Source organism: Quercus suber, unplaced genomic scaffold (assembly GCF_002906115.3).
Source record: "Quercus suber isolate HL8 unplaced genomic scaffold, Cork oak 2.0 scaffold_128, whole genome shotgun sequence".
Taxonomy (NCBI): domain Eukaryota; kingdom Viridiplantae; phylum Streptophyta; class Magnoliopsida; order Fagales; family Fagaceae; genus Quercus; species Quercus suber.
Window position 1 is genome coordinate 884,971 of NW_027069591.1, and position 14,245 is coordinate 899,215.

Below are 14,245 nucleotides of genomic sequence, written 5' to 3' on the forward strand. Positions count from 1 at the left end.
AAAGTTCTAATATTCCACGTAACTCTTTAGAGAGATACACCAATAAAGGCATTAGCAATGGGTATGCAAATATATGATCTGAAATGAGAAACACTGTAAGAAATAACTGAAAGAAAGAACTCATAACGAGAACACTCAAAGGAAATAATTATCAAGTTGTTTCTTGGCTCAAATCAATACACAACCAACTTACTTCAATACAACCATCATTAACATTTGTTTTGACACGCACGTGCATATTAGCGAACATAACATTAAGAAAATAAATAAAAAAAAAAAAATCAAAACATGGCATTACAGTCATGTTTTATTTATTTAGTCATCAAATTAATCGGGAAAAAAATAATAATAAGTCAATCCGACAACAGCAAAAATTCTCTCTCAACTAATGTAAGATCGCAATTAGTTGGGTAGAAATATAATGAAAAATATATTTGATAATATTATCTAAGAAATCTTATAAAATATTAAAATGATCTGGCAGGGTAGGATCCACATGGCATGCCCCTTTTTTATGTTAGATATTCTCATCTCCTAATGAATGGAATATTTCCATCTTGTTTTCCTTTTTTTCATGTGAGGGGATAGGACACTACTTCTTTTTGAAGTGAATAAATTCCGCATAATCATGTTTATACTCAAAAGTCTAAAGGAAATAAATAATAGTATATAATAATACCTCAAAAGTCTTAAAATTTTAATTATTTGAATGTTGATTGTTAAGATGATCTTTGATTCAAGAAATGTTTTTTTTTTTTTTTTATAAGATAGTTATAATATATAATTGTCAACCCCACAGCTTGAACTCTTTCTTCTCTAGACCTCTAAACACTTTGTGTATGGAGAAGTGTCAATTAAGTTACAATAGACTCGGTCGAGGAAGTGTTGTTTAGGATTTTTAGAGTTTGTATTTAAGGATTTTGGGATTTGAATTTTTTTTTAGGTTAAAAAATTTGCACTAAAATCAATTTTGTAATATTAGACACATTTAGGATTTTTTTTTTTTAATAATTTTATTTAAAGGTCCCTATGAGGATTAAAGAATGTTGGGTAATGCAACATTTATGTTTTTTAGATGTCAATTTTTCTCTAACAATTTTTCTTTCTGATGGGCCAAGAATGTATTAACCTATTGTGATGAATTAACTAGTTAATTAGTCAAGTTAATTAATTAATTCAATTAACATGCAATATGCATGGTAGCACAAACAAATCAACAACTAAATTAATATGCAACGAAAAATAAAGTTGACACGGTGATTTGTTTACAAATGGGGAAAACCTCTAAAGCAAAAACCCTACCAGGTAATTTTAAGATCACCACTCCCGAGAATCCACTATTATCATAACAAACAGTTACAAGTAAAGGAATCTCAGCACCTTATACTAACCTGCAGTTAAACCCTTACTCCAATACCATAACAAGCGGTTACAAATAAAGGAATTTCAGTATCTTATACTAACCTGCAGTTAAACAATTATCCCAATATCCAATTGGACTTATTATGTAGTGACAATCTATTCTTTTCAATGCACGACTCTCAGTACATGACTAACTAATCGATGTATGAATCCAAGTATGTGACTAACCACCAACTTAAGAAGGATGTTGGTTGCAAATTTCTTTAGTTCATCAATACAATGAAGATCACAAAGCTCTTTGGTTACAAAACCCTACAGCATACAAACGCAGCAGTTTCTTGAAGAGAAAGATGAACTAAGGCAAATTGTCTCCGGTCACAATATGCTTGTGAAAAATTTTTGTATCAAGTTGCACTCACTTGCATCAGCTGTGACTGCCCTTAAAATAATTCTTATATATGTTTAGAGTTGTGAGAAAAGAAAGCCTAAACACGTATACATGGATTGGAGTGAAATCAGATTTGAAAATCAGATTTTCTTAAATCTCCATAGATAGGATATCTACCGAGCAACTGTCAAGTATCGAGCAAAAACTGCCTCTTAAACCTTGATAGATGCTATCTATCGAGCTAGCTGTTAAGTTTTAAAATCTAGTACTTCTTAACTTAATTCTTGGATAGACTTGCATGATTCTAACACTTGGACTTGAACTCTTGTTCCTTGAAGTATTAAATGCATCCTAGATCGAACCAATTATAAGTAAAGTGCATTTTGTCAAAGGATTAGTCAATTCTACATTGACATATGTTCCTAACATAATTCACATATGTCCTAACACTTTCGTATCGTTTTAAGCTATAAACATTACAAAAGAAAACCCCTTTTAGGGAGCAATTATTTCTTACTTTTTTTTTTGAACAATTATCTCTTACATCTATTCTATGAAGATGAACTCTCATAATATGTGAGTTCTATACTATTAAGTATTTACAAGACTGAGACACGTGGAACCAGTTTAAGAGATGCCGTCGTTTGAATGATATCATACGGAGATGTTGAGACTTGAGATGCTTATCCTATCAGGTGCCTATAAGATGCCAATAGCTCAAAATTTTCAAATCTATAATTGTTTCTTTGTTATTAATTTGACTTAAAGTTTGTTTTGATTTCATGTTTTTCAAGATGTAGAAGTAGAAAATTGAAATTTATTATTTCTTGGCATATTCATGCGTTCATGATCCCCTAAGTCATAGTTTTGCGTTTCCATTTGAACTTTTAAAGAGGTTTCCCTATCTTCTTTCCTCCTTTTTGTGGAGATTCCATACAATTTTTTTAAGATCTACGTGATATCGAAGTTTGTAGAAATTATATTACATATAAATTTGTATTCACACACTATAGACACGCACACACACGAATTTGTTTAGAGAGAGAGAAACATGAAGGAAAACTTCTTAATTCTTATTTAATCCGAGGCTTCTTGACCTTCAATAAAAAAGTGTGAAGTAAAATCATTGATTTGTTACATTAATATATTTTACTTTTTTTCTCTTTTTACGTGTCTTTCAATGATTTGAAAACAAAAAAAGAAAAATTATTTTACCATGTCTTAATTATATAGTAGCTCTTGATCCATACTGTTGAGTATTGTATTAAAATAAATAAATCCCTCGCGTATAATATATATGATCGAAAGGCTAATAATTAAAAGAATCTACTTGTGTAAAAGAGAAGTGCAGCATTATGAATATGCTGGAAACTAGTTCAAACAATAAATGCATGCATACATGTAACACACTATCATACACGTATTTACTAGCTAGCTATACTCAATTTGTACCAATAAATTTATGTTTCATCCATTTAAGAAGATCATATATATTTGAGAGTTCATAACTCAATAAGATACCATAGACAAATTAATTTAGCAGCATGTATCAATAAAATATGAGAATGTGTATTTCAATATTAATATTAAGCATTTGGTTTGTATAGATTAGTTTCATTAATTCATTTTTCTTAAAAAGAGAGGTTGAACAAAAGTAAAATAAATTGAACATTCTTTTTTACAATGAAAATAAGTTAAATCAAACAAGCTCTAATGAAGTATCAAAGGTCGCAAATATTGGTGTTTCGGCCTAGCTAGCAAATTTCATCCATATTTACCTTCCAAATTAATGTAAATATGAGATTTATCAAGTTATGAAATAAATAATAGACAAAACTATTTCTTTAGTTTCTTTATAAAAGCACCATGTAGACCAGAGGACAATTTCCAGGATTCAAGACCAGTGGCCCCGCCGCCTCAATGATTTCAGCGATTTGTGTTCCTTTTGTGATTGTCTTTGATTAGAAAGTTGTCAATTTATCACACATGCACTATGGCTGCTGTGACATTCAAACCATGCTTTTACACACCTTTAATTTTGAAACAAAAATCCCAACATCTATTCCTTCATTAAGTGATGTCGATCGGGGTTTGATTAATTTGTATGCAAAAAAATTAGTATCAATTGGAAGTGCTTTTGAAAATTTTTTCAAGTAAAATTTCAAGGCTGATCGTGTAGTTTGTAAAATGCAATGATGCTCACCAACAATTGAGGAAGCAAAATCTAAAGCTTTCTGATGAAGACCGTGTGTCAATCAAAGATGATATATAATGCACACTTATGTTATACGTAAGCTTATTCGTCATCATCACTTGGATTTTAATTCTCTCAAAGATGTAATGTCGCTATATATAAGCGTTAAGAACGGGCTACCTTAGCTCCAAAGTCAAACACATTTAATTTTTGAGCCTAAGACTTCCTAATCAATCATTGACAATTACAATATTTTTTTTGTTGAAAAAAGAAGCTTCTTTTTTCTTTTTTTTCTTTTTTTTCTTTTTCATGAGGAGTGCGTGCCCTACGCCCCCCTACCACAAATTTGAGGAGGTAATTGCTTGATTACTTTGCGCCATAATTCTGGTGTTTTTTTTTTTTTTTTTGAAAAAGAAAAATTCAGAATTTAAAAAACTAAAATTATACTTGTATCTAAATTTCAATTCTACTCCTGGTCTATTATTATTTCCTTAACTATTTCCATTTAAGAAAGTTTAATATGCTTTAGAAAAGCAATTTGAATTTCTTCGGAAAAACAAAACTATGTGAATTAGCTAGTTAAAACTTAAAGCACTTAAAAAGTAAAGAAGAAATAGAAAGAAAACAAACACACGCAAATGGTTCTCCCAAAAGCTTATATGTCACATCTTCATTATTTAGTTCTATCTTATATGCATTACAATGTACCTCTTTATATATAGTAACCTATTTTTAAGCTAACCCTAAACTTACTCTAGAGCTATAGTACATGCAGTACAATAGGATTATTACTACAACAATATTTATTATTTAGGACTAAAATTATATAATGAGCAATTGGGCGGGCCCTGAATTCATGCATATCTCAAATTCAACTTAAGATGAAAGTTTGAACACATTAATTTGAATTTGGAACAAAAAGTGTAACTACCAGGTAGGTAGAGGACAGATTGGATGGAACATGAATATTAAAATAGGTTGAAAAGAAGACTAAATATCCTGCAAGTGTGCGAGGAGACCGATACCTCATGAGTCTTGAGTGCTTGAAATTAAAAGATATAATTTTTTTTTTTTTACCTTTTGAGAATGAACTCATACTTTTCAGGAGGCTAAACTATTTATTTTATTTTTTTAATTTTCTTCTGAAAATGTTTTATTGTTTTTTTCAAAATGAATCCCAAAACATGGCTCCGCCCCTGGGAAAAAAAAAAATATTGACTTGAAATCAGAACGTTAATTACTTCCTTTGTGTTTGTACCTTGCTTTCGATTATGAGACAGAATTGACTTTTTAAATCATCATGCGCCGAAGTAAACTATAACCATTGGCCATTACCACTGCACAAAACTGGTGGTGGGCTTGGTATTGTTCCGTAGCGATTGAATTTAAAAGCATGCATCACATGCACGCAAGAAATTACGACTGAAACGAGTATTCCAAAATGAATGTTGTACCTTTGGAATGCTTTTTTTTTTTAATACTTTTTACAGTCATCCTGATTCCTCAGCCATCTTCGGCGGTATTCACTATTACTGTGAAGTCAATGTGTTTAAGAGTCCAAAAGACTCCACGTTAGAGGGCCCAAAAGAGAGAGAAACACCTTGATGATTATTACCAAGCCTTTTATGTTTGTATTAGGCTAATAGCAAGCCACGATGTACCAAAAGACAAAAAAAAAGTTACTGATAGAATCTGATTAAACTCAGGTAGGGTAGGAATTAGATTCTTCTTGTACTAACAATTAAAACATCGGTGGCGTCTATTGATGAAAAGTCTTAATCACGATGAAAAAGAATGAGTTGATTTATGTTAACGTGTCACTTAATTATAGAAATAATAAAGAGTATAATTTCGGATAAAATAATAAAATGGCAAAAACAATTAAATCAAAAATACAATAATAACTAGTAAAACTTACTCTCAAAATTTTAAGCATAACTATCAATTCTCAATAGACAAATTAGTATTAATGAAGTGTAATATTGTGTTAAGATAGTTTGACCCTGTTTAATTAGTTCAATTACCTAAATTGATTAATTAGGTTCAATTACATACAAATCGTGAAGGCACTATCAAATCACCAAAAATACTAAATGCAACGGAAAAAAAATTTGATACGATGATTCGTTGACAAACGGGGAAAACCTTACAAGGCAAAAATTTCACTGTGTGATTTTAAGGTTACCACTCTTAAAAATCCACTAATCAATAATCAAGCGGTTACAAGTATAAGAAATCTTACCAATTACCCTAGCTTATCCCGAAATACCAATTTATAATTAAACCTTCGCTCCAATACCCAATTGGACTTAATCTTGTAGTAACCTTCTTTCCTTTGATGCATAAACCTCCAATTTGTGACTAACCCTTTGCACAGATCTCAATACGTGACTAACTCCAACAACTTGAACAAATGTTGTTGGTTACAAAGTTCTTCACTTTATCAACAATGAAGATCTAAAAGCACTTGGTTACAAAACCCTATAGCGTACAAATGCAGTAACTTCTCACAGATAAAATAAGTCTCTTGGAATCTGTATCCGTGTGTGATGGCTCTTAAAATAAGCCTTATATATGTTTAGGATTGTGAGAAAAGAAACCCTAAACAAATACAAAAGCCTAAACTGGATTTCAAATCTGGAAATTCTGAAATCGTAAATCTCGATAAATCGAGTTGCTGTCGAGTTTCACATTAAGTCTCTATAGTAGGCATCTGTCAAGCTATTTGTCAAGACTTAATGAACAATTTTTCTTCACTTGTTTGTTGGATCAATCTTCATGTTTTTAATACTTGATTTGAACATGTTTCTTGAAGTATTAAACCCATCTTAGATCTACCCAATTATAAGTAAAATATATTTTGTCAAAGGATTAGCCAATTACAAAACAGATGACCCTAACATGTAATTTAGAACAAACAATACAATAGTTCTAATAAATTGAATCTAGGATAATTATGAAGCCTATTTAGCCAAAGACATTCTAAGATTGTTGGATCGGATTTTAAATTAAATTCCAATTCAATTAATGGGATACGGTAGGAGTGTTTGATTCATTTATCCATTTATAAATAGTCAAACTCAAACCCGAATATAAATTTTCTATCTCATTCTAAGTTGTTCAAGTTTATACTCCAACTAGTTAAGTGTTTATAAGTTTATACTCTACTAATTATAGTTTATCACTTTTTTTTTCCCTTTATAAAATAACCAATGTTTAAATGGGAAAAAATTACATGTGTCATTTTGCAGTTGGTAAAACATAATGTGAAATGCTCATATCAAGACAAATTAGTTTTATTTTTTAAAGTCCCTTCTCAAAAAAAAAAAAAAAGTTTTATTTTTCAAAGTTCAAACCCCATATATCTTTGCATATTATTACACACATATATAAACAATTATTAACTCTAATCCTTTTCTTTTGCTTTTGGCTTTTTATCAAATGGATAATTTTATTTTGATTTGACTTCGGCTCTATTTCACTTTAAATTTGATGTGTTCTAGATTGATGTAAAGCAAAGTCTTTCAGTGTTTGAGGTCTTCGAAAGAGTAACACATACTCAAAATTATACAAGTTGACAACACAATCTAATCTTAAAAAAAAAAAAATTCAATACTATGAGAATAATGTTACTTTCTCTTAAATGAGTAGTAAACTCTTCCATAAATTTAAGTGTAATCCACTATTATGTGAGAAGAAGAATCATTATTCTCAAAAGACAGAAAAATTACTCATATATTTAAAGTGGTAAAATACCTCATAAATATACTCAAAATCAGAAATATTTGGTTTATGTATGTTTTCTTCTAATAAAAATTCTGACTTAGTAAAGTCAATTCACATGACAAAGAATTTTTTCCCATATATATGTTTGGTCATTTATGTTGACTAGGACCGTAGGTTAGGTTAGAGGAGATTATGTGGAATATGATTATATCTCAATTTTAAAATTGAGTGGGTCCATTTCATTGTCACCAATTTATTTCAAGTAGTCTAACGGTAAGTATAGTGTTACGACATTTAAATTTTAAATAATGTGACACTAAATATATATTAATTTTTTTTTATATTTAATTTGAAGTACAAATAAATCTGTTTCTAATGTAAAAGATTAATTTTTAGATAGATAAAGAATGATCATTCTCTAACAAGTCAAAATAAATAAATTACACTTTAGATTTATGTTAATATATTAGATTTGACTGACCTTGATTTGGTAAGTATGGAAACAAATTGCAAGATCATATAATTTTAACAAACATTGGACAAATTATTATGCACTTTCAGCTTATTTTCGATCAATTTTACTTTAGTCCCCTCACTTCTCCTCAATCCAAACAAGCCACAAATATAATAAGAGCGAGATCATGCTACAACCTTCTCTGGAAGTACTTGATAATTATTCATAACATTATCAATCTCTACCTTTTAGAGCATTAGTATTGGTGGTGTTAAAAATTAAAACTATATTGCTATTTTTTGCAGTATCAAATACAAAAATATGGCTACATTGGGAGAGCCAAAGCTAAATAATGGTGGGTCATCGGCATTGTGGTCATGCCTTGGGTATGGTGGGTCATTGGTTTTGGGTCATGCCGTGGGTGTGGGTTTGTGCCGTGGTGTTTATGGGTCTTGCCGTACGTGGTGGGTCATTGGTTTCATGGTTTCGTGGGTCATGTCATGAGGTTTGTGTGGTGGGTTATCGGCATTGTGGTCATGCCGTGGATGTGGTGGGTCATCGGTTTCGCATCATGCTTGGATGTGGGTTTCCGTGGGTTTTATTTTTGTGGTTGTGGGTTGATTTTCTTGGGTAGTTATGGGCTTATTTTGGTGGTTGTAGTGATGGGTTGTGTGAAGTGGTGGTTGACAAGTGGTGGTGGTGGGTTGTGTGCAGTGGTGGTTGTAATTATTATTTATTGTAGTAGATATATTATTTTAATATATTATTTATGTTATTTTATTATGTGAAAAGTTAATATAAAACTATTAATATCAAATGTTTTATAAAATAAGAAAATAAAACAAATAAAGTAACTTTTAATAAAGCCAAATAGTTAAAATTAGGTCTCTACCAACATTGATTCGCTTATATAGTTGTAATGAAGTGCTAAATCTACTTTTCTAAATGAAAAAGATCTGATACAGTTTTGCATATAGTGAATTTGTCCCTTGAGAGATAAGAATTAAGAATTACCTACCATGTGGCACGTAGCATATAGAGGGGAAAAGGTCAAAAAGCATTAATCTAAGTTTGTTTACGAGTTTATCAAAAAAAAAAAAAAAGTTTGTTAACGAGTCTACATGGAAGAGGTAAAACCAATAGCGAGTCAGTCGTGGTACTTGTTCTGACCATGAAAACAATTGTCTTCACCCTGGTCTTATCGTAGAATTTCAGTATTGTCGGTGTAATTGGGTAATCTACTTTAATTTACTTGTACTAGTCGATTGGAATCATACGAAGAAGTCAGTAAAGGCGTAATAAAGCTTCGATTCAAATTTATTTCAGTACCGGTCAGGATAGGATTCTTTAGACTTTTTAGGTTAATTTTATAGTTGAGTTTTTATTTAAATTTATTATTATATTATATTATTAATAATTTATATACATATTAAAAATATATAGTCAGCCTACTAATAATGTAATAAGATCTAATTCATTCATTTCGAAATTAATAAATAAAACATTGAAAATTTTATAATAGATTTAAGATTTGTTTGAATACCGCTTATTTTGCTAAAAATTGAAAACTTAATTTTGAAAACACTATAGCAAAACAATTTTTAAAACGCAAAACACTGTAGTAAACTTATTGCTATGTTTTTCAGTATTTGCTTGGCAAACGCATGCTTAACTTAAAAGAACTTTAAAGGGTCCTAATTTTGTTTGTCTTATGTTTCTAATTAGAGATAATTACCTTACTAAATGAATTCATAAAACCACACACGTGGGTAGGGATACATAAAAAAAACCAAAACAACAACAATATTTTCACCAAATTTTTAAAACAAATTATAGGTAGTGAGTTGTTATGGGTTCTAATTTGAATTTATATTTTAAATTACTTTTTTGCTCACTCATAACAACCAATAACAACCCACTACAAAAAATTTATTGTGAAAATATTGTAAAAATATAATGGACATAACATTTCTACAAACTTAATCAATATAAACCGACCAAAACAGGCTGCCAGTGCCGGAAATTGAAGATGTCATCCTGATGGTTAGAAGAAAAGTTCGAAACCAAAGGTGTTACAATTCGCGTGATTGCCAATTTAGTTTTTAAAAAGCCAAAAAAAAAAAAAAATTGCTATATATATTACATATGTAATTAATATTTTAATTCTCAAAAAAAAAATTTAATATTTTATATTTTTATATATAAAAAATATCATACATGAAAAAATGTAATTTCATGTTATTATTATTATTATTTTGAGTGAGGAATGTCATCTTTTAATGAGACTAAAAGAACGCTTTCAAAGTTCATTAGATTTTCATTTCCGGATTTACATTCATTCACTTTGTCAAGTCTAAGGGTGTTTACTAAATTGCACAAACCGCACCAAAACCGCTTACAAAATGGTATAACCACACCGCATGGTATAGTGCAGTTTGCGGTTTTATAATAAAAAAAACCATACAAAACACACCGCACCGTACCGCACCTTTTCTATATATTAATATATTTATTTTTTTAATATTAAATATATCATTAATAGTATAATAACCATTTTTTTTTTAAAAAAAAGTTTAATAACCTTAGCAAGTGTTGATTAGGAAGCCAACCCAAAATAAAGAAAAACTAGTACAATAGTTTTAAACTTGGCCCAAAATAAAGGGAAAAATTAGTTTTGGACTAGGCAAAAAAAACCTAGAATTTGAAAAATATACTGGTTTCAAACTGTTCAAAAAATATTTTATACACTGCACCGCACATGTGACCTAAAAAATAAGGTGTGGTGCGGTTATGATTTTGACTAAACTTTAAATCACACTGCACCACATCTCACATGTGACTGCAAAAATGAGGTGCAGCACGGTTATTGTTTTGATTAAACTATACCGCAAAGTACAATACTAAAAATAGCCAAAAAATGCACCGCACGGCACTGCGAACGCCCCTAGTTAGTCTCTTTTATCTCTCACACACCCTCACTATCTCATGCCTTTCTTTGTCAATCTCTCTGTCTCACAGACAAAATTCATCTTTTCCGTGATGTCGCTCAAACCTCATGTCTAGCCCAATCTAAAAATCAAAGGACCACAATGAGTAGAGAGGCTAGTCTCCCCATTATCATTGTGCAATGCTATGACGCTCAAGGGGAAATCGACCTATAATTAATTAGCTCAATGGAAAACCTCCCCTAAAACTGATCAAGTTGTATCATGTACACTTCTATTTGTGGGTCTTATATGTTGTGAAAGATTATTGGAAATGTTTTATAAGATAATTTATTATTTTGTGTAACCCTGGGTGCGATATCTCGCATTCTACATGCAAGTGAGTCCCATAGATATGCGGCCTATCACCATATATGAGAGTATATTTGTATACAACTACTACACAAAACACAAGTATTATCTCTGAGACAAAACAAAAATACCATCTTTGATACGATATCCTGTGGCCATGAACCCATGTATGATTCCTCAATAGTCTTGGAAATGACAACCATAGCCTTCCTTCAAACGACGTGTCGTGTTGATATTGATTGAGAGAAGGATATACATTAATGGGGGTCAAATATTTTGGGCAAAAAAGGTCAAGGATTTAGAATAAGTCATAGGTGTGAACCAGAAGACCTGTGGGACCGAACACTTTCTCTTGCAAACTTTGCATGCATGCCACGTGGAAAATCATGGTAGGCGTTTACACGCGGGACAGGGCCCAAACGCGTTGGCGATTAAAAATTAAAAAAAAAATCAACGGCCCACATAGCTCCCTAATATCTTTTTTTGATTCTTCATTCTTGTCCCACTTTTTGGATTTCAAAAAATCCATGCAAACATTTTAGCTCCCCCACAATATCAAATCGTTATTTAGCTCCTTCACGTACCATCTTGAAGCTTTTCTTTCTTGTCAACTTCACAATCTCACACGCTTCAAAAAGAAAGAACCTGAAACTTTTTTTTTATTTTTCTAAATTGTTATTTTTTTACTTTTTTTTTTTTTTTAATTTGGAATAATTAAAAAGAAAAAATCAAAAGCTTGCATAGCAAGTTTTCTATAACTGGTTGCAGAGAATAAAGTCCCCCACCATGGAAGACTTTTTCGTAAGCGTGACGACGCGTAAACGCAATGGGAACAAATGGGAAATACACTAAAATAAAAAAGAAAAGATAGAGAGAGATAGAGAGAGAGAGAGAGAGAAAAAGAAAAAGAAAAATGAAAGAGAAAGATAGAGAGAGAGAGTTTCCGCGTAGACAGATGAGACTGAGAAGAGACTGTTTAGAAGAAGAAAAGAATGAAATAAAGAGAGAGAGAGCGCTTTTCTTTGGTTTCATTTTCTGAATCTGAACGAATAAAAATAACACTTTGTTTTTAGACACCTAAGCAACAAAGAAAATCAACCTTGTTTCTTTCTCGGCGATTCACACCTGGGTTTTCATAGTTTTCACACCACCTATACATATAAATCTCTCTCGCTCTTTCTCTTTTGGTCTTTCTATCTCTCTCTCTTGTTACAATCCATCTTTTGGAACAGAAAATTCTAATTTTTGTATAAAGCTTTTTTCCTACTTTTTATTTTTATTTTTTTTGTGTGGTTGTTAATGGAGGGACATCATCCTCATCCTCATCCTCATCACCTTCAGCATCAGCATCAGCAACAGCAACAGCAACATCATCATATCAGTGTCAACGTTGATACGAGTGATAGATTTCCTCAATGGAGTGTCCAAGAGACAAAGGAGTTCTTGATGATCCGAGCTGAGCTGGATCGAACTTTCATGGAAACAAAGAGGAACAAGCTCCTCTGGGAAGTTATCTCCACCAAGATGAAAGAAAAGGGTTTCAATCGCAGCGCTGAACAGTGCAAGTGCAAGTGGAAAAACCTCGTTACTCGTTATAAGGTACTTTTACTCAATACCCATATTAAAAAAAAACCTGATCTTTATTCTTATGATTGGTTTTGAAGATTTTTGTAGGTTTTGGATTAGGAAAAAACTTCAGCTGTTTATAAGCTTTTGGGTTTTTGTTTTTGTTTTTGTTTTTTTTTTTAAACCTAAATATCTCTTTTGGAAACAACAAAAAAGTATCATTTGACTTAAAAGTCTTTGGTGGTTATGGGTTTTGTTAATATTTCTTTGTTGGTGATTTTAAGGGGTGTGAGACAATGGAACCTGAAGCCATGCGTCAACAATTCCCGTTTTACAATGAACTCCAAGCGATTTTCACTGCAAGGATGCAGAGAATGTTATGGGCTGAAGCTGAAGGAGCAGCAAGTGGTTCAAAAAAGAAAGCTGCACAGCTTTCATCTGATGAAGAGGAAGATATCGAAGACAGTGAGGGAGAGATCAAAGGTAACACTAGGAAGAAGATTAAAAAGAGCAGCAAGAGCAATATTACTGGAAGTAGTACTAGCGGTGTTGGTAGTGGGAGTGGAAATAATTTCAACCATTTGAAGGAGATATTGGATGATTTCATGAAGCAACAGTTGCAAATAGAAGTGCAATGGAGGGAAGCGTTTGAGGCTAGAGAAAACGAGAGGAGATTAAAGGAAATGGAGTGGAGGCAACACATGGAAGCATTGGAGAATGAGAGGATATTGATGGAGCAGAGGTGGAGAGAGAGGGAAGAGCAAAGGAGGATGAGAGAAGAAGCTAGGGCTGAGAAAAGGGACGCTCTTATCACAGCTTTGCTAAGCAAGATTAGGAGAGAGGATATGTAGTAGCAGTATTACTTAGTAGCTGATTGGCTAGCTTTTGATCATTTTTCTTTTTAGCTTTGTGTTTCAAAGAGATGGATGAGCTTGCAAGCTTTGAAACTGAGAGGTTTGTCTTGGAACTCACATGTTGTAGATGATTTTGTTCTTATGGCTTTATCATATATGCAAATCATCGTTTTTTCCTCGCTGAGACTAAAGGCGTATTTAGTGTAGAAAGTTCGCATCTTTTCATTATATTATATAAGCTGTTTTGCTCTCATAAGTCTGATCTTAATCATGCAGTGCTTTTGTCATCATTGAGAGATAAAAGAACACAATTTACATTCATATTTAAGTAGGTGAAAACCACAAAACATTATGTTTGAGATAATGTCAATGAGAATAAGCATTCCATTATGATGCTCGTTTTTT

At 31.6% G+C, this 14,245-nt stretch overlaps 1 protein-coding gene across 1 annotated transcript; it reads left to right on the forward strand.

Moving 5' to 3' along the window:
- Nucleotides 1-12,370: 12,370 nt before the first annotated feature.
- LOC112009211 (trihelix transcription factor GT-3b) lies at nt 12,371-14,018 on the forward strand. Its single transcript, XM_024041554.2, has 2 exons — nt 12,371-13,019; nt 13,271-14,018. The coding sequence occupies exons 1-2, from the start codon at nt 12,720-12,722 to the stop codon at nt 13,835-13,837; spliced, it is 867 nt and encodes a 288-aa protein (XP_023897322.1). The 5' UTR covers nt 12,371-12,719; the 3' UTR covers nt 13,838-14,018.
- The last annotated feature ends 227 nt before the right edge of the window (nt 14,019-14,245 follow it).

Excerpts from the sequence above, each read along its gene's own strand:
- LOC112009211 (XM_024041554.2), top strand. The coding sequence starts at position 12,720 with ATGGAGGGACATCATCCTCATCCTCATCCTCATCACCTTCAGCATCAG. Across the intron at positions 13,020-13,270 it reads ACCTCGTTACTCGTTATAAG|GGGTGTGAGACAATGGAACC; the intron begins GTACTTTTACTC and ends GGTGATTTTAAG.